General features: G+C 55.3%; 1 protein-coding gene across 3 annotated transcripts; it reads right to left on the minus strand.

Annotated features, from left to right (window-relative positions):
* Positions 1-141: 141 nt before the first annotated feature.
* On the minus strand, positions 142-25,479 carry TNS2 (tensin 2). 3 transcript variants are annotated; one of them, XM_052000293.1, is made up of 29 exons: positions 25,126-25,479; positions 18,350-18,458; positions 15,944-15,981; positions 15,015-15,053; positions 14,785-14,823; positions 14,599-14,648; positions 13,760-13,931; positions 13,282-13,332; positions 11,904-12,026; positions 9,716-9,780; positions 9,361-9,444; positions 7,190-7,302; positions 7,046-7,106; positions 6,717-6,792; positions 6,411-6,540; positions 6,181-6,246; positions 5,945-6,061; positions 3,875-5,089; positions 3,535-3,691; positions 2,794-3,386; positions 2,474-2,563; positions 2,187-2,312; positions 1,935-2,027; positions 1,756-1,833; positions 1,569-1,646; positions 1,286-1,454; positions 1,135-1,203; positions 979-1,008; positions 142-767 (listed from the first exon to the last, which is right to left on the minus strand). In XM_052000293.1, exons 1-29 carry the CDS (start codon positions 25,192-25,194, stop codon positions 629-631), a joined length of 4,239 nt encoding a protein of 1,412 aa, XP_051856253.1. In that variant the 5' UTR covers positions 25,195-25,479; the 3' UTR covers positions 142-628. The 3 variants fall into 3 exon arrangements, with proteins under 3 accessions (XP_051856253.1, XP_051856254.1, XP_051856252.1); XM_052000294.1 differs by lacking the exon at positions 25,126-25,479 and adding an exon at positions 22,478-22,560; XM_052000292.1 differs by lacking the exon at positions 25,126-25,479 and adding an exon at positions 21,193-21,420.

Consider the following 25,479-nt stretch of genomic DNA (forward strand, 5'->3'; position numbering starts at 1 on the left):
GTACTCAGATGCAATCACCAGAGAATGGGAGGCACATGCATGATCCTACAGCCAGGCAGGGAGAGGGAGGTGGAGGAGACAGAAGCAAGTGACTGGTCCCCCTGCGGCCCCCTACAGCTTCAGTACATCACCAGCTCTTACTAAAGCTCATAGAAATTCTTTATTAGACAAAAATAGACTCTTTTCTTTTTCTTCATATAATTCCCATCCTGCTCTCTCTGTTTAGTGGGAGTAAATAGGAGGAGGGGTGCAGTCCTCTCCCCTTCCCGTTCTCCCTCTGCCTCTGCTCTGGCCTGCAGCTGGCTGCAGCCCCTCCCAGACCAGGGTCCTCTCAGGCAGACCCCTCTGTGGCTTGGTTTCCGACACCACCCCCTCCTGGGCCCTAGCTCTCCCCTTCCCCTCTGCTCACCTACAGTTGCCATCACTTGTGCTCATCTGGTCTGTGTGGCAGGCTGGGGGATATGGTGGGGGTGAGGAGTGGGGAGTGTCACAGGGAAGCCCCTTGCTTGTGCTTGGGGGTGAGGGCTGCTGCTTTTTTCTTAATCCACGTGAGGGGAAAGGTCGGTGGGAGGGGGGGCCGGGAGAAGAAAGGGATATTCATTCGGGATTGGCCTTCATCATCCCCTCTTCACTTTCTCTGGCCCAGCAGAACTTTGGTGATGAAAGTGACAATGGCAACTGCTGGCTGGTCGGGATCAAGCTCCGAGAAGAGATGACATACATTTTCCCAGGGGCTGCCTGGCTTCCTGGCCACAAACCCAAAGATCCTGGGAAATGAATAGGCAGAGACTGAGGGTGGACAGAGTCCTGGAAACACATTAGACATTGGGGTGAAGGTGTCTGGGGGGTTCCCAGGTGTGGGGGGCGGGGAAAAGGAAGGAGGAGGATACCTGGCTAGGGAGGGGGTTAGCGTGGGAAATGCTCAGGCTCTGCGGGGGACGGGGTGGGCTCGGGTTCCGAGGGGAGCAGAGAACTTACTTAGAGGTGGTTCCGTCCGTGTTGGTCCACCTGCAGTCAAGAATAACTCGTGTTAGGAGCCTGATGTAATAATACTGAGGGTGGGGGAGTTACCCGACTTCCTTCCAGGAGGGATTGGAGGTCGAGGGGGCCGAGGGGGGCCGAAAGGGCCGTTACCTTCTGTCCTGAGGGTCTGTGCTGCAGAAGGTGATGCTGTTCACCGGGTAATGTCTCCGGAAGAAGAGCCTAGAAATGGGACAGCACGTCAGCCTCGGGGCCTTGGGGGTCAGAGTGAAATAAATCCCGGTTTGGGCTCAGCAGGACTCACTTTCGATGGTTATCGGTCAGTGTGATGCCTTGGGCCGACACCTTGAAGTGGACGGTGACCGGCGTGGGGCTGGGGCTGCAGTTCAGAGCGGCCGAGCTGGCCCGGGCCACGGCCTGGGGGCCCGTCAGGGACTCGGTCTCCACAGACGTCAGATAGAGTACGCTGCAGGCTGGGGGCGTTAGGGCCGTGAGGAGACACCGTGAAGGCCGGCAGAGAGAGCCCTACAGGCCCCCGAGCCGCTGCTCCCCACCCGGGTCCCTGTGAAGGTTGGGGGGGTCTGTACCTGCTCCCTGCCGCAAGAGGTCTGAAGCCGTGCTCATGTTGGTGTGCACCGAAACCTCGGGGGTCTTGTCCAGGGGATCTGGCGGGGAGTAAAGAATGGAGTCGGGAGGGAGGCACTTCCAGCCGGGTTACCGTAGGGGCCTGCAAGCTCAGCCACCAGCAGGGAGAGGGGAGTCCGGGGTACCCACCTTTACTGGGGATTCGGAGGCAGCAGGGAAGGGAGATGGGGGCAATAGAGTGTTGGGAGACCAGAGCTGACAGGCTGCCTGTAGGGGGAGAAGCAAGTTAGGACCCCGGTTCCGCTTCCCTTCCTCATCAGCCATACCCCCACACACACTTCTCAAACCCATCTCCCCGGCCTTCTCACCAAAGTGGGGTTCACTGGGGCACCCCTTGATTTTCACTCCTTTGGGTCCTGTCTCAATGAGGAAGTGGCGGACCAGCTGTTCCAAGGGGTCACCTAAGAAAGGGAGGGCGGGGAATGCTTTCTACTCCCTCCTCTTTGTGTCCTAGTTTCCCTTAGGAAGAAGGGTGGGTTTTCTCTTCTCCTCGGCCCCCTGCAGCGCGCTTGTCCCTGGGGAACCCCCGAGGGGCGCGATTTTTCCTGCTCCCCATTCACCTTTACAAGCCTGGGCACTGGGTGGGGGGGTGGCCACTTTGAGGGCCAGCCCATAGGCCCCTTGGAAGGAATGACTGTCCCGAATCAGGAAGGCGCCGGGCTCCTTGTCCTTCAGCAGGGAGATGGCTGACAAGCGGGAAGGAGAAGGATTTGAGCCTCCGGCCTACTCCTCCCCGCCACCCCCCAAGGAACCTTCCCTGCCCCCCCGCCGAGGACAGTTAGAAAGAGTGGCAAGGGGGGCGCGGGGATGGAGCTGCCGGGACGGCCGAGAGAGACTGTCTGCTTACCTTGGTCTCGCGACAGGTGGGGTTTGTACCAGAACTTGGACGTGTCCTGCACAAACTTGACGTTGCTCTGGCTCTCTTGGGGAGGGGGATCTAGGAACAGTGGGACAGTGGCTCCAGCGCCCCCTCCCCCGGAAACCTGCTTCTCCCTCTAGCCGCCTCCCCAACACAAAGGGCTTTGTCAAAGTCTCTCAAAATCGCCGCCCAGAGTCCCCCCGACGCCAAGGGCCTGCCGGGTGCCAGCGCTGCTTGAGGCAGAAGCAGCCCCCGCTTGGGGGTGCGTCCCTCCCACCCTGCTGGCAGCCCGGAGCCCGCACGGGTACCTGGGGAGCCGGGGTCTTCATCCGGAAGCAGGGGAGCGAAGGTGACGTGGTGGGCGGCCCCTCGGCCCGGCGGAGACGCTCGCTCCCCTCCCCACGGCCGGCCCGCCTGCTGCCCGCCTGCCGGGGGGTGCCGCTTCTCAGGCAGTGGGGGCTGGGCAGCGCCGTTGGAATCATAGGAAGCGGCCAGAGGGAAGGCGGGCGTGGGGGAGCACTGGGGGGGCTCGGGGGCGGGCACCAGCCAAGGCATCTGGGCAGGCACGGGCGTGAGGGGCGAGCCGTCCGGGCTGTCTGAGGGAACGCGAGGACCCTGCCAGGTGGCGTGGCGCAGGCCGGGCAGCGTGGTGGGCACCGGCGCCCGGGGATGGGCACTGCCAGGGTACACGCCCTGGCTCCTCTCCTGAGCCCAGTCCCTGGGGGAGCCGGAAGGCGAGGCCGAGCGGAAAGGGCCAGAGCCGGGGGGCTCCTTCCCCGCTGTGGAAGGCAGCTCCGGAGGCTTTTCGGCGGTCCCCTGGGGAGTGGTGCGAGCCCCGTCTCCCGGGGCCGGTCTCAGGGCAGGTGCCGGGTTAGGGGACCGATTCTCTTGATTCTGAGGGCTGTGCAGAAATGGACGGAGGGACTAAATCAACATGGAGACCCTCAGTTCCTCATCACCTCCTAGAAGCTGAGGGGTAGAGCTCAGATGATGCGACCCTTTCGGCTAGGCCCTTCCTACCCAGTGCCGGTTCCCCCCGGCTTCCGTACCTTTCCTTTCCCTGGACGGGGCTGCTGGTATGGAGAGGGGTAGGGGAGCCCGACAGATCAGATGGGGCACTCTCCACACCCTGGGCATTTGGGGCTGGCCGGGGAATGGTGATGTGCCCACCGGGGCCCTCCTGCCACAAGCCTGGTTCCGGGGAATCTGTAGAAAGGAGGGCACAAGTGAAAGAAAGTAAAATGGGGACAAAAGGATCCACCTCTCGGGGGGCCGGGCTCCATGTTTGGTTTCCCAGTCTCCATGCCATTCACCAAAGGCCCCCGCGCTCTCCCGGGACCCCCCCTTTGCCCTAGCACCTCCCCCCCCTCCGACCACAAGGCTACTCACCTGTAGGCGCCAAGCTGCCTGTCTGAGCCAGGTGCCCCGGCAATGGGTACCCATCCCCGCCCTCCTCAGGAGGGATCTCGTAACTCAGCTTGCCCGATGGTGGGTAGGAGGGGCTTCCTGGCAAGACGGAGCCAGGACAGGGAGAGTGGACTCCAGGGCTGGGATACCCTCTGCTCTCACTGGGTGACACGTAACCCCGGGCCGGCCGCCCATACGTGGGGCAGTACCCGGGCACGGCTCCCCCACTGCCGTATGCCATCAGGGTAGGGTACCCTGGGTGCCCATACCTTCCTTCAGGGCAGAGAGCATAGGGGTACCCCTCATGCCCGTCCTCCGCGGCCTTAGGCGGCTTCAGGCAATTGTAGTCGGGCAGGGCTGCGTGGTGGTGTCCGTAAGTAGGCATTAGCAGGGGGACCGGGTGCCTGCTCCGCAGGGGGTGCAGGAGGGGCTTTCCCGGCTCTGCTGCCCAGCCCTCCCCCGCGTCCCTCTCCAGGCGCAGGCCGTACAGGGCGGCCGTGGGCAGTGCCAGTTTCTCCTCACAGGCCGGGCAGGAGCACAGCGCGGGCAGGCCCCCGTCCTCCAAGATCACCACGTCTCGGTAGCCGGGCAGACGGTAGCCAAACTCCCCGTTGGCCTGCTTGCCCAGCTTGGGCGGGTAGGGGTACGGGCCCTCGGAGAGGGACCGGCAGAGCTGTCTCTTCTCCAGGGGCACCTCCCCGTAGGCCTGGGGGAGGGCCTCGTAGGCCCCGTAGGCCAGCCGCCTCCGCTCTAACGTCCCCTCCGGCCTGTAGTAGCCGCCTCCGTTGGGAGCCCCGCAGGGCTCTCGGTAGCCGTGGCGACAGGAGCAGTGCCGGCTCAGGCCGGGCCTTGGGCCCTGGTAGACCCCGAGTGGGGCGCCACCCCCCGGCAGCAGCTGGTCCTCCTCATCCAGAATGGCCGTCTCCCGGCCCACTCCCCGGCCCACCCCGCCTATTCCACAGCCGCCCAGGAGGCGCTCCAGCTCCTGCCGCTCCGCAGGAGTGGGGGGCGGCCGCGTGGGGGAGTCAGCCAGGGGCTCCGTGGTCAGGGTGGAAGAATGGCCCGAGTCACTGCTGACGGAGAGGAGCGGAGGCGGGGGGTGCTCCGGGGGGGGCCTCGGCGGGGAGGGCCGGGGGGCCCGCCGTACCTGGGCGTAGGGGCTGCCATCCAGGGGTCCCCGGGTGTGGGACGGGGAGCCTGCAGAGGGAAGGAGAAGTGGCAGGGCGGGCAGACCTGCCCTCACCAAACGCAAAGTGGGTGTTTGAGAAAGCGCCAACGTGGGAATTGGCTTTGTTTTCTTACTGAGCGATGGGGTCAGAGGAGATAATGGGGGGAAAGGAAGGGAGGGAAGGAAAAGAATGAAAGGAGGGAAGGAAGAAAGGAAAGAAAGAAGGAAGGGAAGGAAGAAAGCAAATAGAACAAACGAATGAAGAAAGGGAGGGAGGGGAAAAGCAAGGGAACGAGGGAGGGAAGAAAAAAGGAGGAAGGAAAGGAAAGAAGGAAGGGAAAGAAGTGAAGGGGGAAGGCAAGAAAGAAAAAAAAAGGAAAGGAAGGAAGGGGGGGAAGGGAGGGAAAAGGGAAGGAAAGAAGAAAGGAAGGAAGGGAGATAGGAAAGGCTAGGGAATGGAGGCATCCCTTTAAGAAGTCAGAAGAGAATAGGAGGAGACCCGAAAGAAGCATAGACAATCAGGACAGCTTTGAAAATTACAGAATGAATTTATTATGTGTTTTAAAAAGAAAAGTAAAGTGTACATAATAGAGATCTTCAGATTTGTGTACAATTTCCTTTTCCCTGTCTACTGTGTATGTGGAAATAGATCATTTTGTTTGGCATTTTAAAAGTTCAGAATTTTCTTAAAAACAAACACAAAAACAAAGAGCAGCTGTCAGTACAAAGGAAGAGCTAGGAGAGATCAAAAAGAAGAGAATGAGAGCACAAAAAAGGTGGTCATGGGGGCCAGAGGATCATCAGAGGCACTGGAATGATCTCAAACCACCCCCACTGTCATCCTTCCCCCTTGGACCACCCCCCCCTTCTCCTGCCCCTCATACCATCCCCACTGTCCTCGTGGTGTTGGTTAAAGTTTTCATAGGAGTCCCAGCGAACAGCTGAATCTGTGGTGTTGTAGTCAACAGAAACAGATGCATCATTTCGTGGGGGTTCTCGACCTAAAAGAGGGGGAACAGTAAGCACTCGTTTCAAAGGGTGGGCAGGCAGGAGACCTGGAAGAGGGAAATAGGGAAACACCGACAACAGAACCGACTGAAGCATCAGACTTGGGTCTCACCTTTTATCTTCTCAGGGCCAGAGGAGAAAACAAATTCCACTGAGGCTTGGAAGGGGAATCTTTCATCTGGGGAAGGAGGGAGACGAGAAGCCTGAGCAGAAGGACCTTGGAGATCACCCCCAGGTTCCCCAGCCACTTCTGCATCTGTCAGTCCCTCCCCCTACTCTCAGCTCGAACATTACCTCTTGGTATTCCCCCACCCCAGTTCCTGCTCCCACGCACACACTCACCAGTCCAGGCCTCATCCAACTGGTCCTTGGAGAAGGTGAGGTGGGATCCATGAATGGTACATGTGTGGAACTGAACCCGGAACACCAGGGTCCGCTCTGACTCCCGGCCCCCCTTATGATAGCACGTCACCTATTTGGGGCAGAGAGGAAAGGGCCTTTAGGCAGTCAGCCTCCACATCAGCCACCACCTCGGCTCACCCGCAGGGAATATCTTCTGGAGACCCCCAGAATTGGGAGACAAAGTCCGAATACTCTCCTCTGTGCCCCCAAGAGCTTCCCTTCCTTCCCCGGCTTCGCTGTTCTTACCAGGACATCACCTTTGAGGAGAAGGGCAGGCTCCAGGCTGATGCAAAGCTGTTGGGGTCCTGGGTTTGAGATGTGACTTAGGGGAAAAGCAGAGGAAAGGCAAGGATGAGACAGAAGGCTGACTGAAGAGGGAGCTTAATGAGATGGGACCCAGATGCCCAGGGAGCTAGGACCCGGAACCATCTGGGGAGGAGGAGACCGAGGCTTTGGAAGAATCAGGAGAGAGTAGGGAATAAGGTTTCTCAGCTGGGGCCGGAGCCTCGAAAAAGGCAAGGACTGAGGGTAGGGGATAGGTACGTGGGGAGGAGTAGGGGTGGGCGACGACTCACTAGACTCCAGATGTATAGACCAGCTGCATGGACTGATAGATCTTGAGGAACGGCTGATAGCCTGATGTGGAGAAGAAGGAGGTGAGGAGGAAGAACCAGAAAAAGTCCGGCCCCTCCCTGAGCTCCCACCTTCGTGGGACTCACCTGTGCCTGGCTCAAAGGCAGGTAGGACGGGCATGAGCACATGGTGGAGGAACAGGGGGCTGCTGTTCATTCTGATGGAGCCAGACAGGAGACCACTGAAGTAGCTGATGTACCTGGATGGGTCAAGTCAATTCACATGTAATTCATGGAAGGCACTGGGCAAGGCAACGAGAGGGAGGAAAAGTGCTAGACTGTAGGGAAGGCAGTTTAGACACGCAAATCATGAGGTTACCAGCAGGATGAATACAGAGAGGCTTGGAGAGACCTACATGGACTGATGCTAAGTGAAATAAGCAGAACCAGGAGATCATTATACACTTCGACAACGATATTGTATGAGGATGTATTCTGATAGAAGTGGATTTCTTTGACAAAGAGACCTGAGTTTCAATTGATAAATGACGGACAAAAGCAGCTACACCCAAAGAAAGAACACTGGGAAACGAATGTGAACTATCTGCATTTTTGTTTTTCTTCCCGGGTTATTTATACCTTCTGAATCCAATTCTCCCTGTGCAACAAGAGAACTGTTCGGTTCTGCAAACATATATTGTATCTAGGATATACTGCAACATATCTAACATATATAGGACTGCTTGCCATCTAGGGGAGGGGGTGGAGGGAGGGAGGGGAAAAATCGGAACAGAAACGAGTGCAAGGGATAATGTTGTAAAAAAATTACCCTGGCATGGATTCTGTCAATATAAAGTAATTATTAAATAAAAAATTTTTTAAAAATCATGAGGTTACAAAACAGTGCACAAGATGGGGGAGAAAAGTTACACGAGGTCTGAGCAAGGAATGAACATTTCTAACTGGAGTCAACACAGCTTCACAGCAGAAATGGCTCTTTCAGAGAAGGGAACTATATTCCTTCAATTCTTAACCTTTTTTTTTTTAATCATAAAACCCCATTATTAACCCTATTTGAGGAAACTGTGACAGTCCCCTTCCCTGAATCACAGACTGTTGTTGTTTTATTTTGGCTTTTTAAAAATTTTTAAATTTTTAAGTTTAAAATATTTAATTTAATCAAACAATTAATCATTAATAATTATGTATAATTAATAAGTTAATTATTTAATAAATTAAAATTAAATTTTTTTAATTTAAAAAAATTGAAGGAAATGCTGAATTTTGATTAGAGGTTAGTAAGATAAAAATGTATGGGTTTTTTTCCCCCCATCTAAGTGCATCCTCTGAAATCTATTCACAGCTCTTTTAGGGATTTGGGGATTGACTCCATGTTAAGAAGGCCTGTCCTGAATATCTTAAAAATGAATTTACACATATAACCTACATCAGATGGCTTGCTAGCATGGGAAGGGAGGAATAAAGGAGAGAGGGAGAAAATAAAATAGAACTCAAAATCTTACAAAAATGAATGTTGAAAACCATCTTTGTATGTAATTAGAAAAATAATATACCATTAAAACAAATTTTTTTTAAAAAGACCTATAACTGGAAGATCATCCATAGATCTCTTATTAAGGGTTTGTGGACTGACTCCATGTTAAGACTACTTGTCCTGAATATGTTAAAAAGCAGTTTACACATATAACCTGTATCAGATGGCTTGCTAGAATGGGAAGGTGGGAGTGAGGGACAGAGGGAGAAAAAAATTGGAACTCAAAATCTTACAAAAATGAATGTTAAAAATCACCTTTACATGTAATTAGAAAAATAATATACCACTAGGATAAATTTTTTTAAAAAGATCTATAACTGGAAGATCATCGTGAACAGTAACTGCCATGTTGTAATGATGATCAACTGTGAGTTTTGACTACTCCAGTTGAATCAATACAATCCAAGACAATTCCAAAAGATTCATCATGAAAAACTGCTATCTCACTCCAGAGAGAGAAATGAGGAAATCGGTACAAAGTCTTATAAATTTGACATAGTTCTTTACATATTTTATAAATGAGACCTTTATCAGAAATACCGGCTGTAATGTTTTTCCCCAGCTTTGTTCAACACAGATTAAAGTGTAATTTTTTTATTTTAAGAAAAAGAATTTGTGTCCTGGATCATTCCAAAGAGCTCTTTTCCTAGCATTGAATCTTGCTTCCCTTGGGGCCCTAACTTCCCAGCAGACAGGCCCCCTTCCTCCGGCAGCCCACATTCGCCCCTGGCCACCGTTCCCTTCCTGGGGCTCTTCTGCTCACCTTCTCTGAGAGGGCTGGAATTCGGAGGCCACCTTGTCTTCACAGAACTTGCGCATGGTGAGAGTGGCCAAAGCCTGGTCTTCACTGGGAAGAGAGGGAGTAGCAGGAGAGTTATGGAGGGAGCGTCTGAATGAGCCCCCCGACCCCTTTCCCAGTGACCCCCCAATATTGGGTGTAGGGATTTGGATGGATTTGGGGGATTAAATAATAGGTGAGTTTGAGCTTTAACTCTTTCTTAATTGGTGGCTGCTTTTAGCCTGCGAGGTTTTGTGTAACAGCGAGAGGAGGAGCAGTGACCATAAGGGAGTGGAGGGCGAGGCTGTCCGCAGTGAGCTTCCCGGCCCTCGGCCCGCACCTGGCTGAGATCTTGCTGTAATGCATGTAGGCGGCCACGATGACGCCCAGCTTGGCCTTGTTCCCCTGAGGCAGGGAGAGAGACAGAGAGAGGCTGGCACCGGGACAGAGCCCTCAGCCCTCAGCTTCCAGGCCCCCTCTGCCCTCAGCTTCCAACCCCCTCTGCCCTCAGCTTCCAACCCCCTCTGCCCTCAGCTTCCAGTCCTCCCGACCCTCAGCTTCCAACCCCCTCTGCCCTCAGCTTCCAGCCCCACCCCGGCCCTCAGCTTCCAGCCCCCTAAACCCTCAGCTTCCAGCCCCCCCGGCCCTCAGCTTCCAGTCCCCCCGGCCCTCAGCTTCCAGTCCTCCCGGCCTCAGCTTCCAGGCCCCTCGGCCCTCAGCTTCCAGGCTCCCTCTGCCCTCAGCTTCCAGCCCCCTCTGCCCTCAGCTTCCAGTCCTCCGGCCTCAGCTTCCAGGCCCCTCTGCCCTCAGCTTCCAGCCCCCTCTGCCCTCAGCTTCCAACCCCCTCTGCCCTCAGCTTCCAGCCCCCTCAGCCCTCGGCTTCCAGCCCCCCCCCCCAGCCCTCGGCTTCCAGCCCCCTCGGCCCTCAGCTTCCAGCCCCCTACACCCTCAGCTTCCAGGCCCCTCGGCCCTCAGCTTCCAGGCTCCCTCTGCCCTCAGCTTCCAGCCCCCTCTGCCCTCAGCTTCCAGGCCCCTCTGCCCTCAGCTTCCAGCCCCCTCTGCCCTCAGCTTCCAACCCCCTCTGCCCTCAGCTTCCAGCCCACTCGGCCCTCAGCTTCCAGCCCTCCTGGCCCTCAGCTTCCAGCCCCCTCGGCCCTCAGCTTCCAGCCCTCCCGGCCTCAGCTTCCAGCCCCCTCTGCCCTCAGCTTCCAGTCCTCCCGGCCTCAGCTTCCAGCCCCTTCTGCCCTCGGCTTCCAGCCCCTCTCGGCCTCAGCTTCCAGCCCCCTCGGCCCTCAGCTTCCAGTCCTCCCGGCCTCAGCTTCCAGTCCTCCCGACCCTCAGCTTCCAGCCCCCTCGGCCCTCAGCTTCCAGCCCTCCCGGCCTCAGCTTCCAGTCCTCCCGGCCCTCAGCTTCCAGCCCTCCTGGCCCTCAGCTTCCAGCCCCCTCGGCCCTCAGCTTCCAGCCCTCCCGGCCTCAGCTTCCAGTCCTCCCGGCCCTCAGCTTCCAGCCCTCCTGGCCTCAACTTCCAGCCCCCTAGACCCTCAGTTTCCAGCCCCCTAGACCCTCAGCTTCCAGCCTCCTCGGCCCTCAGCTTCCAGCCCCCTACACCCTCAGCTTCCAGCCCTCCCGGCCCTCAGCTTCCAGCCCCCTACACCCTCAGCTTCCAGCCCTCCCGGCCCTCAGCTTCCAGCCCCCTCAGCCCTCGGCTTCCAGCCCCCCCCCCCAGCCCTCGGCTTTCAGCCCCCTCTGCCCTCAGCTTCCAGCCCACTCGGCCTCAGCTTCCAGCCCCCTCTGCCCTCAGCTTCCAGTCCTCCCGGCCTCAGCTTCCAGCCCCTTCTGCCCTCGGCTTCCAGCCCCTCTCGGCCTCAGCTTCCAGCCCCCTCGGCCCTCAGCTTCCAGTCCTCCCGGCCTCAGCTTCCAGTCCTCCCGACCCTCAGCTTCCAGCCCCCTCGGCCCTCAGCTTCCAGCCCTCCCGGCCTCAGCTTCCAGTCCTCCCGGCCCTCAGCTTCCAGCCCTCCTGGCCCTCAGCTTCCAGCCCCCTCGGCCCTCAGCTTCCAGCCCTCCCGGCCTCAGCTTCCAGTCCTCCCGGCCCTCAGCTTCCAGCCCTCCTGGCCTCAACTTCCAGCCCCCTAGACCCTCAGTTTCCAGCCCCCTAGACCCTCAGCTTCCAGCCTCCTCGGCCCTCAGCTTCCAGCCCCCTACACCCTCAGCTTCCAGCCCTCCCGGCCCTCAGCTTCCAGCCCCCTACACCCTCAGCTTCCAGCCCTCCCGGCCCTCAGCTTCCAGCCCCCTCAGCCCTCGGCTTCCAGCCCCCCCCCCCAGCCCTCGGCTTTCAGCCCCCTCTGCCCTCAGCTTCCAGCCCACTCGGCCCTCGGCTTCCAGCCCCCTACACCCTCAGCTTCTAGCCCCCTAGACCCTCAGCTTCCAGCCCCCTCGGCCCTCGGCTTCCAGCCCCCTCGGCCCTCAGCTTCCAGCCCCCTACACCCTCAGCTTCCAGCCCCCTAGGCCCTCAGCCTTCCCGCCTGTACCTTGCAGTAGAGAACCACCACGTGCTGGGGGCTGGAGCTGAGCCAGTTTTCCATAGCTTTGCAAATTGAGCACAACTTGTCCAGGGGAGGTGCGTGTAAGTCTGGCCAGCCAAAGTCCTGGACCTGCAGGAATCAATCAGTCAACAGGCATTTATTAAATTCTAACTATAGGACAGGAACTGTACGAAGGGCTATTATTGTTGTTTGTCCTTCGTTCTCGAAAGAGGACGATGACATCAGGAAGGAGATGTTGTTTCCCACAAGTGGTGAGGTAGGGCTGTGCAAAGTCAGCAGCTTCAATCTCTCCTCCAGAGCCATCTGGGTCCAGGGGCAAGATATGGATCAGGGTGACTGGAGACGGCCCCAGATGCAGTGGGTGACCTTGACCTTGTTAAGTAAGGTCCTTCCCAGGCTGTTTGTCCCAGGCAACGCCCAGGAAAAAAAGGGTAGGTATACTCTATCAGATTGTTCACTAGTGCGGGGATGGGGGGAGATAAGGAAAGGAAGGAGGGAAAAAAAAGATTTGGAACTCAAAGTTGTATAAAAATGAAAGTTGAAAACCATTTTTGCAAGTGATTGGAAAAATAATATATTATTAAAATATTTTTATTAAATTTTATTAAATTATTAAAATAATTTTTTAAAAGAATAGGTACAAATGACTAGAGCTCTGGGGGTGTCAGATGGTAGGTATACTATATCAGATTGTCAAGGAGGGGGAAGATAAGGGAAGGAGGAAGAAAAAAAAATTAAAACTCAAAGTTGTATAAAAATGAAAGTTGAAAACCATCTTTACAAGTAATTGGAAAGTTAATATATTATTAAAATAAAATTTTTTTTAAAAAAAGATAGGTTTCAATGACTAGAGCCCTTGGGGGTGTCACATAGAGTGATGAGTATGAACTGCTTGAGGGTGGGAGAGAAGAGAACCTGGGATCTTCTTTGATGGTCTGTGCTAAACTTAGATCCCACAGAATCATAGATTTAAAGGTGGAAGTATCCTTAAAGATGACCTCAAGATCAGCTAGTACAACCCCCCCCCATTTTTCAGATAAGGAAACTGAGGCCCCAGAGAAGTCAACTGATTAGACCAAAGTCATATAGGCAGTAAATAGTGGAGGTGGTTTTTGAATTTAGGCCTTTCCTCTATATTTCCTGTTGCCTGGGGTCCATCTCTCTGGCACATCTCCCCCTTCCCCCTGAATCTGTTCTCTCTGGCAGATCACAGAAATCGTGCTCTCAGAGAGTCTGCTGGAGGGTTGGGGAGGCCCCCTGAGAGCCCAGCTTGTGCAGGCCACGACGCTCCCCTTTACAGGGAAGGGGCAGCTTGGCCAGGCTTCCTCCAGCTGGAGGCCCAGTGTGGGCGGCCCTAGCCTACCTTGGGGTTCAGTCGGTTCAGATCATGCCGTTTCTCTGACAGGTTGAAGAGCTGCAAAAGATAGGGACAGAAGAAAGGTTGGCGTTGTGATTTCACTGATATAGGGAATTCCCGGGATCACAAAATTTCTGTTCTGCAACTTGCAGTCTTCAAAGAGAGTTGCTAAATGACTTCCCAAGGTCATACAGCCAGATCTATCAATCTATCCAAGTAATTATTAAGCACCTACTGTATACCCGACATATAGTATATATAGTAATGTGCATTAAGTGCTGGAGATAAATACATATAAAAATGAAACAGAGAAAGGAGTAAGCGTGATTCTATCAGTACTCTACTGAGCTACTTCAAGGTCTTGAAACTCTATTCTCGTTTTATAGCAGAGAGAGGGCCTGCATCCCGATTTTAACATCACAAGTCAAGCTTTTGGGTCACTAACCATGGGGCGGCCCAAAGCCGTTAGCCCCAAGGCTCTCACCAGGTAGTTGTCTCGGTGCTTGGACTGCAGCACGTGGGCCAGCTCCCGCAGGTGGCCGCGGTGCCTCTGCTCATCGAACCTCCCTGGGAAGGCAGCAGCCAGGATCCGCTCGGTCACGTAGGTCAGATCCAGGTCCCAGCGGCGTTCCATGAGTGGGTCCAGGCTAAAACTCCTAGCAGTTGTGGAGGGGGAACGGAGGAAGCTATATAGTTACGTAGGAAAGGGTGACAGGGAATTCTGCAGGAGGAATGAAAGTTAAAAGGGCACAGACGTGGGGTCGGTCTCAAAGCTCTCAGTAGGAAGGAGTTAGGAAGAATTGTCCTCTCCGTGTGTTGTAGAGTCTACTCTCCCTGGACTTCTGAATCTCTTCCTCTCCAGAATTAGGGAGGACTTTTGGATGGTCGTGGGTGTTGGGGAGTCACTCAACCTGGCTATGGCAGATGTCCCAGCGGGGGAGGAGAGAGGAGGACACCCGGGACACTGGGCAGAGAAGTGATGATACAGAAATTGGAGCTAGAAAGAGACCGTGTAGTCCAGCTTCTTTATTTTATAGAGAAGAAACCTCTGGACCCGCTCAACGATTCATCTGAAATCACACAAGCTGCAAGTCCTAGCGAGCTGGCGTGGGAATCCAGATCAACAAATTGATCGATCAATATTTATCAAGCGCCTAATACTCTTACTCCAGAATCCCTTCCACTGCATCATGCTGGACTTTGGGCAGGGTTGGGAAACAAGTGGCTAAGGGACAGGAATTGTTCACCTACAGCTGGGCAAGCAGGTATTGTCTACTTAGAGTTGGGAACTGAAGGGGGTCAGACCACCCCCCACCCCCCTACCTAGGCAAGGTGCTCCTCTGCTTGGAATGGTTCAAAGACTTCGTGGATCCCTGGTGAGAGAAAAACTTTGCCTGGGTCTCCGGCCCTCCCCTCCTCTCCCACCTCCCCACCAGCCCCTTTGTAGGTTCGAAGGCCATTGTTTCCCTTAGTAACTCCCTTCCTCATTCCTTCTTACTGCCATCTTACCAGGTGCTCAATGCGTCTGACTGGGGCAGTGTTTCTCCGCTAGGAGGAAAAAGAGGCATTGGATGAATTAGTCCGAGATAGTACCTGGGCAGCTAGGAAACTGTCCATGCCAGGAGAATGGACGGGCACCAAGATGCCTCCCTGAATGCGCCTACAACCAGTATTCAAGGGTGAGCCAGAGGAGTCAACCCACCCATCATATCTTGTACGGCTTCTTTATCCATACTCACCAGCTCCACAGGAGGCAGGGCCTGGCACGCCGTGGTCACCTGGAAGGAGGCCTTAGTGAAAGGGGTACCTACGCCACCGAGGCCCGCTCCCTGCAATGGGGTGACTGGGGGTCCCCCCGCTTCAAGGTGAGATGGCTGAAGGGCTGTGGGCACTGGCTGAGCACCGACTCTATATAACGGAGCTCTTACAGTCTCCCCTCCGGCCTCTCGGCCTCCCACCCCCCCAGACCCCTTGCTTGTTGCTCTTGGCTCCCAGCCCCCTCCCCACACAGACCCCCATTCATCCCAGCCTGGGGCCGAGGAGCTATATATAGCACAGCACAGGCGGGCAGTGGCTGAGTAGGGACACTGGTGTCTTTCATGGGGGAGAACCCGCCTCTAGGCAGAGCTCCCCCCCTCCTGCCGAGTCCCTCCCCCTTCTCCACACCCTCCATCCCCAAAGCGGTGACATTGCTGGGCGGGGGGGCTCCCTTTCCAGGAGGCGGTGGGGGGGGCTGGGATCTGGAGGTCCTGATGACCAGCACTGCTCCAGCTCTGGGGGCCACTCTGGGCGTCCAGAGACTTCTTTGAGAAGGTGAGGAGAAAGCTGAGGCTTCACCTGGAGCCCCACGCTCGGCTCCCCTTCCTCCCTGCCGGGCTCACCACCCCCCTGCCCCCCTTCTCTCTACTGCCGTCCTCAGTCCAGCTGCAGCCTGGGCACATCACCAAGACAAACTCCCAATTCCCCCCTCCACCCAGCTCGTGACACCCCCCGGAGGAGGAGCCTGGCAGCTCTTAAAGGGACAAACAGCTCCCTCCCCCGGCCAGTGCAAGTGGGGGTAACGAGGCCGGACACGGGGCGGGGGGGAGAGGACGGGGCCCTCCTGGGGGCCAGGCTCGGGGGAGCCCGGGGTACCTCTGGGTGCCAGGCTGAGGGGCAGGGGGCTCACCTTGGTCTCGCATTTCCGGTGCGCCGCTGCTTTGCAGACTGAGGGGGGAGAAGGATGAAGAGAAAAAGAGGGAATAAGAAGAAAAACGATGGCCTTGGGCCAGGGCCTTTCTCCTTGACCCTGGAAGGAAAACCTAGGGATGCAGCAGGAGCAAGCCTACTGGGAACATAGGGAGGAAACATGGATTTCCTCAACAACGGATGTTGACAAGGATGAAAAAGGGAAAAGGGAATGGTGGGTGCTCTAAGTGGAGAGTAAGGAAGAGGGATAGCTAGAGCTTGAGTATCATGGGCGGAGGCTTAGGAGTTTTTAGAAGGGAGTGCAAGGCTGGGAATGGGGTGCCTGGGTCTGAGGGGCAGGGAGGAAGCGGCTATTAGAGCTGGGAGTTGTCGGAGTGATAAGGAACGCTGAGTTTTGTGGGTGGCTCTGGAGTGAGGCTAGTTTGGGGGGAGATGGGCTCCCAACATAATTCATAAGGAATTGTGTATTCAAAAAGTGAATATACATCTATAACCAGAAAAAAAAGTCTCTCTCTCTCTCTCTCTCTCTCTCTCTCTCTCTCTCTCTCTCTCTCTCTCTCTCTCTCTCTCTTTCTCTTTCTCTCTTTCTCTCTCTGTTTCTCTTTCTCTCTTTCTCTCTCTCTGTCTGTCTTTCTCTCTCTCTCTCCTCTTCTCTCTCTCTTTCTCTCTTTCTCTCTCTGTTTCTCTTTCTCTTTCTCTCTATCTCGTTCTCTTTCTCTCTTTCTCTCTTTCTGTTTCTCTTTTTCTTTCTCTCTTTCTCTCTCTGTCTCTGTCTCTGTCTCCTTTCTCTCTCTCTCTCTCTCTCTCTCTCTCTCTCCTCTCTCTCTCTCTCTCTCTCCCCCCCCCTCTCTCTCTCTTTCTCTCTCTCTCTCCTCTCTTCTCTCTCTCTCTCTCTCTTCCCCCCCCTCTCTCTCTCTCTGTCTTTCTCTTTCTCTCTCTTTCTCTTTCTCTCTTTCTCTCTCTCTTTCTCTCTCTCTCTTTCTCTCTTTCTGTTTCTCTTTTTCTTTCTCTCTTTCTCTCTCTGTTTCTCTTTCTCTCTGTCTCTTTCTCTTTCTCTTTCTGTCTCTCTGTCTCTGTCTCTGTCTCTGTCTCTGTCTCTGTCTCTCTCTCTTCTTCTCTCTCTCTCTTCTCTCTCTCTCTCTCTCTTCCCCCCCCTCTCTCTCTCTGTGTCTTTCTCTTTCTCTCTCTTTCCTCTCTCTCTTTCTCTCTTTCTGTTTCTCTTTTTCTTTCTCTCTTTCTCTCTCTGTTTCTCTTTCTCTCTGTCTCTTTCTCTTTCTCTTTCTGTCTCTCTGTCTCTGTCTCTGTCTCTGTCTCTCCTCTCTCTGTCTCTCTCTCTCTCTCTCTCTCTCTCTCCCCCCCCCTCTCTCTCTCTTTCTCTCTCTCTCTCTCTCTCTCTCTCTCTCTCTCTCTCTCTCTTCCCCCCCCTCTCTCTCTCTCTGTGTCTTTCTCTTTCTCTCTCTTTCTCTTCTCTCTCTTTCTCTCTTCTCTTTCTCTTTTTCTTTCTCTCTTTCTCTCTCTGTTTCTCTTTCTCTCTGTCTCTTTCTCTTTCTCTTCTCTCTCTCTGTCTCTGTCTCTGTCTCTGTCTCTGTCTCTGTCTCTCTCTCTCTCTTCTCTCTCTCTCTCTCTCTCTCTCTCTCTCTCTCTCTCTCTCTCTCTCTCTCTCCTCTCTCTCTCTCTCTCTCTTCCCCCCCCTCTCTCTCTCTGTGTCTTTCTCTTTCTCTCTCTTCCTCTCTCTCTTTCTCTCTTTCTGTTTCTCTTTTTCTTTCTCTCTTTCTCTCTCTGTTTCTCTTTCTCTCTGTCTCTTTCTCTTTCTCTTTCTGTCTCTCTGTCTCTGTCTCTGTCTCTGTCTCTCCCTCTCTCTGTCTCTCTCTCTCTCTCTCTCTCTCTCTCTCTCCCCCCCCCCCCCTCTCTCTTTGTTTCTCTCTCTTTCTCTCTCAGAAAGAGAAGGGCTGTTAGTCCTGGGAGTTGCCTGAGTGATGAGGGGACAGTAAGTGAGTTTCGTTGGATAGTTCTGGAGTGAGGCTAGTTCTGAAAGAGAGGGGCTCCTAACATGAGTCATAAAGAAATGTGTATTCAAAAAGTTAACATACATATATAAGCAGGAAAAAAATTAATTTTTTTAATAAAAAGAGAGAAGCTATTAGGTTCTGGAGTGAGGCTGGTTGGGGAGGAGAGGGTTTTGTCTGGACAATGAGGGGTCATCAGTGAGTTCTGATGGATCTGGAGGGACAGGGACTGTTTCTAAGGGGGCAGCTGAGAGAAAGAGGTAGTAGAGGTGGGAGAAAACTCCTGGAAGAGGACAGCTTGGGAATATGGGGAGGGTGCTGCCCAGTTTAAATGGGGGTGGGGAATCTCCCGAGTGAGGGAGGATGCCAGGGGCGCTCACCTCGACACACCAGCCCGGTCCCTTCAACTGTCACCTTACAGGCAGTACAGGCTGGTGGCTTCTTCCGGAAAACCTTCTCCCTGAAACTGTGTGGCTCAGCCTTCCCGGGCTGGGGACACAGAAATGGACAGATATTCATCACAGTTTGGATGGGATGCTGTTCCCAGAGTCCGTGCCTTGGGCCCTTCCCCCTCCCCTATCTCTCTATCAGGGCTGGGTTTGTCAACCGGAAATTATAAAGGGCTACAATCCACATTTCTTTCCTTCCCCCCCAATCTCACAACTCTCCAAACCCCTAGGCCTCCCTCCCTGCCTGGAAGGTATACAGACCCCCCTAGGAAGCCGCTAATTCTGGGGAGGAGCCCTGGCCCCGGCCTTTCAGTCTCTCCCCTCGCTCCTCCCCAGGGAGGTGGAATGTGCTTGGAATCTGCTTCCTTTCCTAACCTGGGTCGGACAGCGCGGGCTCCTCCCAGGATCACACTTGTGTACATCACGTGGGCATCAATGGTACAGTGCCCTCGCGATCCCTGCCTACCTGGCCAAGCTGGAACACGGGCACCAAGCCCAGGGAGGGGCCTGAGAGCTGGGTTACCTAGATCTAAACCAGAGCCTGGAAATCAATCGCCAGGGCTTCCTCTTCTCTTTCAAGGGGCTGCGGAGGCCCCCTCGGTTCCCTGACCCCGTCTCCATTTCCTCTGCCCCAGGGAGGCCTTTCCCTTCTTTTCCCCCTCAGCAGTTCCTGGGAAAGTCACCCGAATTCAGCAGATGGGACCTCCTGTGGAGTTCCTGAATCTAAGGTTGGGACATCTGGATCTCATCTGGCCCTCATTAGAGAGGTGGCCTGAGCTGGGGATTTCACCCCCCAGTCCCTTGCCCCCTTATAACATTACCGGACCACCCCCCTCTCTATCCTCTCTCCCCTTCCCAGGGGCACTACCAACTGCTTGCTTAGCCAGGTTTGCTCATTGACTGGGTTGAGTGGGCAGCTCTAAGAGTGAGAAAAAAGAAGGCAGGAAAAATCGGGGTAGGATAGTGGACAGAGCCAGAAAGAGTGGGTTCGAACACCGCTGAGCATCTGTTTGTCTCAATTTCTTCCTCTGTAAAATGACAATAATAGCACCTACCTCGGGGTTGTACGGTCTTTAGTATGGTAGACTTAACACTTTGTAAATGCCATATAAATGTTAGTGGTTATTATTAAGTAGACCTAGGAAGCAGCCTGGAGCTTCTCAGGTTGGATGGATGCCTCCAGGTCTGAGACTACATTCTAATTCCAGAACTCTCCTTCCCATGACAAAAACTCAGAAATTTTGTTCTGTGACCCGAGGCCTCGTTTGTAAAATGAAGGGGTGGGTTTCCTTGCTTTGCTTTTTGGGGGTCAACATCCCTCTCCTCAATGACAAATCAGTGTGGTAATTGATCACATCTTCAACCCACTCCCAATAGCCCCACAACCAAAAACAATACTCTTGTCCCAAATTCAGGCTGTTCTAATAGGATTAGCTCTACGCCACCCCATCCCCCAAAATATCTTTCACTAATTTGAGCTTGAAGGGAGCTGAGAGGTCATTTAGTCCCACTCTTTCTCATGGTACAGATTGGGAAACTGAGACCTGAGAAAAGGTCACACAGATTCCAGAGGCGGAATTTTAACCCCGCCTTTTAACTTGATATCTGGTTCTTTCTACGACACTGATCAGCCTTTTCCACAACTAAATTTCCGTTTTAGGTCCTAGCCCCAGCCCACCCATACTGACAAAGATCACTTCCTGTTAAACAGTTCAGGGTTAGAGAAATGTCCTGCTTCAATTTTCCCTGTCATTTGAGCCGTATGGCCTCCTTCTGTCCTCTCCATATCCAGGCTGACAGGATTCGAGGCAAATTGCTCTTCCTATAGTCCCACCATGGTTTGGAGGGCTCTGGGATGAAAGACTGGGGGAGGCAGGTCTTGCTTTCTAATTCTCTGCCCCACCAGTCTCCTTATTGCCTTAACCATCGTGTTCCCAGCTCCAGCCCAAATATCCTCCCCTTTTACCCTCTCTTTTGCAATCCCCTAAAATACTGGATGGAACCCAGGAGTTTTTCCACACTGGGTCAACTCAACCGAACCTATCGGTTTTCTCAGAAACCCAGGCAGGATCAGAGTGTCGGTACATTTTGACATTAACTAAGGTCGGCCCATAAGATGCAAAAGCACAGTGAGAACTGATTATGTCCTCCGGCGAGAGTACAAATTCTAACCCAGCCCAGGTCTCTATTCCATATCCTGGGGCAAGAAAACTCCATCCTAACTCCCCTAAAATTCTCACCTCCATAGAATCCCCTAAGGAGCTGGGAGGAAAGGGTCGCTCCTGTCCAGAGGCCCATCAGGGAAGCAGAAAGTAGTCCCAAAGAACCCAGAGCTTAAAAGCTGAGGGACAAACTAAGTGTCCCCAGCCCCAAGCTAGGGGAAGGAGGAGTGCCGGGATTGTGCCATTGCTTTCCCCCAGCTGGGGAGTCACTCCCACCCCAAATTTCTGTAGAATCCAAGCACCCTCTGCTTTGTCCGCAGAGGGATTGAGAAAGTGGCCGGTTTAACAGGAAAATTAAAAGGTAGAAGATGACCCGGGAGGCACCGGGTCAAAGGGTTTCAAGACCCATTTCTCAATACCCACATTTCCTCTCCCATTCCGCCCTCTGCATTCTTCTGCCTTTCTGCCAGGGGGCCGTGCCCTAAAGAGAAAGCCCCACTCCCTCATTCTGCCTCTGTGGGATTCTCCCCTTCTCCCCAACCGGTCCTCCAAGCTCAGTCCCCCTTAGGACCCCTGCTCCCGCCCGATCCCCCGGTGCCTGTCCCCTCCTACCCTGCACACAGCCCGGGCGCTGTCCCTCCTCCCCAGGGCTCGGAGCAGCCTCTCCACTGGGCTGCTGGACTTCATGTTTCCCGGGAGGCCAAAGGCCACCCAGGCTGGGCTATCTGGGGCAGTGCTGGGTGGACACTGGGTGTCCGGCTGGGCGGGGGAGCCGGGAACAATGAAATGACCGGGCCTGGGGCTTCCTGGAAGCCGCAGGATGGAGGCGGCTGCTTCCCTTGGGCGGGGGCTGGGACAAGAAGGGGGGGAGGGTGGGTCTGGCTTGTGTCAGATCTGGAGGTCCACCCCTGCCTGGAGGTGGAGGGCAGTGCAGAGTGGGAGGGGGCACAGCTAGGCTTCAGGAAGTGGGGGGGGGCAAGAGAGGATGGGGAGAGGGGGTGGGGACAATATCAGATTATATTCCCAAGATCTATCCCACTGGGTCAGTTCAAGGATCCAATCGGATCATATCCTTCCCATCTAACGGATGGTGGCTGTTTCTAGGGAATCTATCTCATGGAAGGGGGAATCCCAGGATCCTCACAGTTGGTGTTTGCCCACGTCCGATCCCTGTCAGTCCCTTGGGATCTGGAGCTGGTCCCCCGACCGGGATCCAGCTGTCAGGGAGTTCGTGAATAACGTGGAGGCAGAGGAAGAAGTGGGGACAGAGTGTCCCGGTTAGCCTAGCGTGTTCGGAACATTACGTGCCCCCAGGGACTTCCTGGCCCCTCCCTCCATAGGCAGGAGGGCCCTGGGAGCCACCTTGGCTCTTTATCACCTCCCTGCCTCCCCCTCCTCCCCACTCCACTGTAGTCTGGCAGGAACCTAGGAAGGGGATGGGAGCAGGACCCCCGGACACCTGAATCCTTCTCTGGGAGGTGGGTAAAAGGGTACCCTTTGATCTGCTTGTGCCAAGCTGGCCATGCTATAGGGGCTGGGGGTAGTTTTCTGACCATCCAATCCCTTAGCCCAGATCACCAAAGAGCCCTCCTCTGGGAACAATCTTTGACCCCCGAGTTCTTCTGGTGTCATTACTGACTCTGTAACCATAGCCTTTAACCATCCTGAATCGTCTCCCATTGGCTGAGTGGTTCAAGTCAAGGCTCCTTCCCCTCCCCACCCCACCCCGGCTTCATCCTCGCTCCCCACATCACAGTGACAGGAGATGAGAGCCTAAAGGCGGCCTAAGGGGACAACCCCTCCTCTCAAGCCCATTTCCTCCTCTTCCCAGCACCCCGGAGCCCTCCAACCCGCTCCTATTCCTCCCCATCAATCCTACGCCGCTCCCTCTGGTCACCTTCATGGCTGCCCTCGAATGGCTCCCCTCTCTTCACCCAGCTCAGCTGCAAGAGTCCAGGAGGACAGGACCAGAGTCTCTCCCCCTCCTTCCCACCCTCCTCTTCTCTCCCCTCCCTACCACAGGCCTCCTGGGAATTCAGCCAGCTTCCTGTCTCAGGAATGGGGTGGAGGTGGGGGGTAGAAGGGGAGAACTAAGGAAACCCTAAGTTTGTCCTTGAATACAAGGGGTTCAAGACCTGGGTTTCCAGGATTAACCGTTTAGTTGCCCTAACCCCGACCTGAAAGCTTTGAACTCCCAGGACCTGAGCAATCGCCCAGAAAGAATGTGCCACCCCCTCCTTCATTTGCATCTGGTTTGCATGGTATTTACTGAAGGTCAGCCTCTGCCCAGGCTGTCCGGCCAAGCCCTCCTTTCTGACTGCATCTGTCCTACCTCTGATTCCCCCGTCCTGCCCGCTTTCCCCTGAAATTCCTCACCCGCCCCCTCCGTGCTTGTCCCTAAGCCCCATGCGGGGGAGGCCCTGGATTTGTATATAGAATGTTATAGACTGGGAAAGATCTTAGGGTCCATTTAGTTTACTAAATTGTAAACACCGAGAAGGCAGACACCTTGACTTATCTAAACTCTCTCCCCCAGCAATTAACAGCGTTCTTCTTTCAGTGGATACTTAATCTTTGTTGACTTAAATTGTTGTTGAAGTAGGCTTGGAGAAGGGGAAAGCATTTGCTTGCCCATCACTCCTTGCTTCCCTATTAGGAGTGGCCCACCCTGAAAAGTATCTTGGTTCTAGGCCCATCCTTGTCCTGTCCAGCTGTCCTAGCAGACCACTGGGACACCAACCTCAGAGAGATAGGAAACCCCCACCAAAAATCTTGCTCTTTTCTATTTTTATCTCTTCCAATTCCTAACTGGATTGAGGGAGTGGGTGCTGCTAAATCAAACCAGAGCCTCCTGATGTCCCTTGCTTCAGGCAGCATCCGCCCCTTCCAGAGAGGATGGCGATGAAGAAATCGGAATTAGGAACAAGGACCGAAACATCCAGAGGCTACGTTCTCTGCGCTGAAATTCAAAAGGGGAAGGCACTGGATCTTGGGGCCCCTTATCCCTACCACTAAGTCTGGCCAGGTCTCAGGACACTCCCGAATTGTACCAACGTGGGCAGCGGGGCCCTGGCATGATACTGCACGTAGGGAAAGGCTGGTACCAAGAAGACGGAGTGGCAGGTGATTTTTTTTTCTTTCTAGTTCTCATCACCTCTAAATTGAATTTCTCCTTTCCCCTTGGTCAGACTACAAAAACCTGGACTCTATTTGTGGCCCTAGTTTCCTTCCCTTCTGGACTATTTTCCTCAACTCAGTTGCCTGGCACTGGATCATGGCAGCCTCCTGCTAAAACCTTCCAAGCTCCTTCCCTCGGTTATCAGTTACCTCCTGTGTTCGGTGCCGGGACCCACATAAGGCACTGTATCACAGAAGTGATTTGGGGTCAGTGGGGAACTCCCGGCTGGCATCTTCATAGGAGAAGATGGGTGGGACCCGGAGAGAGAGCGGTCCAGTTCCCCTGCCATATTGAGCGGTGAGAAAACTCACCTTGATGTGGCTACCTAAGGGTTAAGGGAGGAGGACAGCTGGAATATTCGCCCCCAGCCCACACGAAGCTCGGTTCTCAGCTGGACTACGGCTCTCCCACCGCTCCCTCCTGTCTAACCATCCTTGCTGGGCACATTCCAGTGTTCGCCTGCCTCCTCCCTCCCCTGATTTGGCCCCCTCATATGCTGGGCCAGGAAGTCTCTGGTTTGTTTGGAGAAGCCCCCTCCACCCCTCGCTCCCCCCCTCCTGGAAATAGCTGTGGTTGGATACAGAGGCTGGAAGCCCAGGCCTGGCTGGAGGGGAGGGGGAAAGGGTGAAAGGGCCGAGGAGAGAAGGATCCAGGCCTTCCTCGGGATGGGGGTAGTGGTGGTGCTGCGGGTGGGAGCGTCAGAGAGGCCGGAGAACTGGGGAGGGGGAATAAATCGGGGGCAGGGGACCGGGGGACCGGGACAGAAGCATGGCGGAGGATGTACGATCCTCCTGCCTCAGTTTCCCCAAAGATGAAGGGGGAGGAGGGGAACGAAGTCCTATCCACTGCCAAAGACCTCCAGGAATCTCGGGTGCAGAGTAACTCCCGGCGCCACGGAGTGTGTCTGTGGGGCATACGTGCCGCCAGGTAGCAGTCGCTAAGAGGCTGCCTCCGGGGATGTGGCTCACTCGAGTGCCCTGAGAGGGCTTGGCAGGACGCGGCCCGGGGCGGTGGGTGAAGGGGGGCGTGCTGGCGGGCAGGCGCGTGTGGAAGGGGGTGTGCGCGTACATCCGTGCCGTGTACGTGAGGCTGTATCCCCGAAAGCCCTGCCTCCCGAGCTCGGAGTTTGGACGTCGTTGCGGAAGAACAAACTTTCCAAGTCCCGAGCTAGTAGAAATGGGGATGGAAATAGGGGCTGCCCCCCTAAGCCGGGCTGCGAAGCAGGGTTCCCCTCCCCCACCAGCCCCGCTCCGCGGGGCTCCCTGTCTCCCAGGCCTCGCCCCGGGCGCCGCCCTCCTCCCCTCTTCTCCTCCTCCTCTTCCTCCTTGGCCCCGCGACCAACCGTGACGCAGCCGCCGCCCACTCACCTTGGGGGGCCGTCCTGCGGGGCGGGAACGCGGGGGGCAGCAGCAGGGGGAGCCCCCCGCCCAGCCCATCCCGCCGCCGGGGCGGAGAGCGAGGGATGGAGGGAGGAGGGACCCGCAGCCGCCGCCACCGCAGGAGCCGCCTCGGGCCGAGCGCTTCCAAGGGCAGCTCCGCTCGCCTCCCGCCTCAGCCCGCGCCCCTGGCTCCCCCCTCGCTCCGCCGCCCGGCCCGGCTGCGCTGGGTTCGGCTGCTCGCTGCCCTCCTTCGCTCCCTCTTTTCCTCCCTCCCTCTTTTCCTCCCTTGCTCCCTCCTTCCCTCCCTTCAGCTCCAATCCCCACTTCCCGCCCCGCTCCCCG

This window comes from Antechinus flavipes, chromosome 5 (assembly GCF_016432865.1).
Source record: "Antechinus flavipes isolate AdamAnt ecotype Samford, QLD, Australia chromosome 5, AdamAnt_v2, whole genome shotgun sequence".
Taxonomy (NCBI): Eukaryota; Metazoa; Chordata; class Mammalia; order Dasyuromorphia; family Dasyuridae; genus Antechinus; species Antechinus flavipes.

Coding starts and splice junctions, on each gene's coding strand:
- TNS2 (XM_052000292.1), bottom strand. CDS start 21,267: ATGAAGTCCAGCAGCCCAGTGGAGAGGCTGCTCCGAGCCCTGGGGAGG. Junction 15,054..15,943: donor ACCGGAAATGCGAGACCAAG/GTGAGCCCCCTG, acceptor GCCTCCTTCCAG/GTGACCACGGCGTGCCAGGC. Junction 2,028..2,186: donor CAGTGCCCAGGCTTGTAAAG/GTGAATGGGGAG, acceptor TCCCTTTCTTAG/GTGACCCCTTGGAACAGCTG.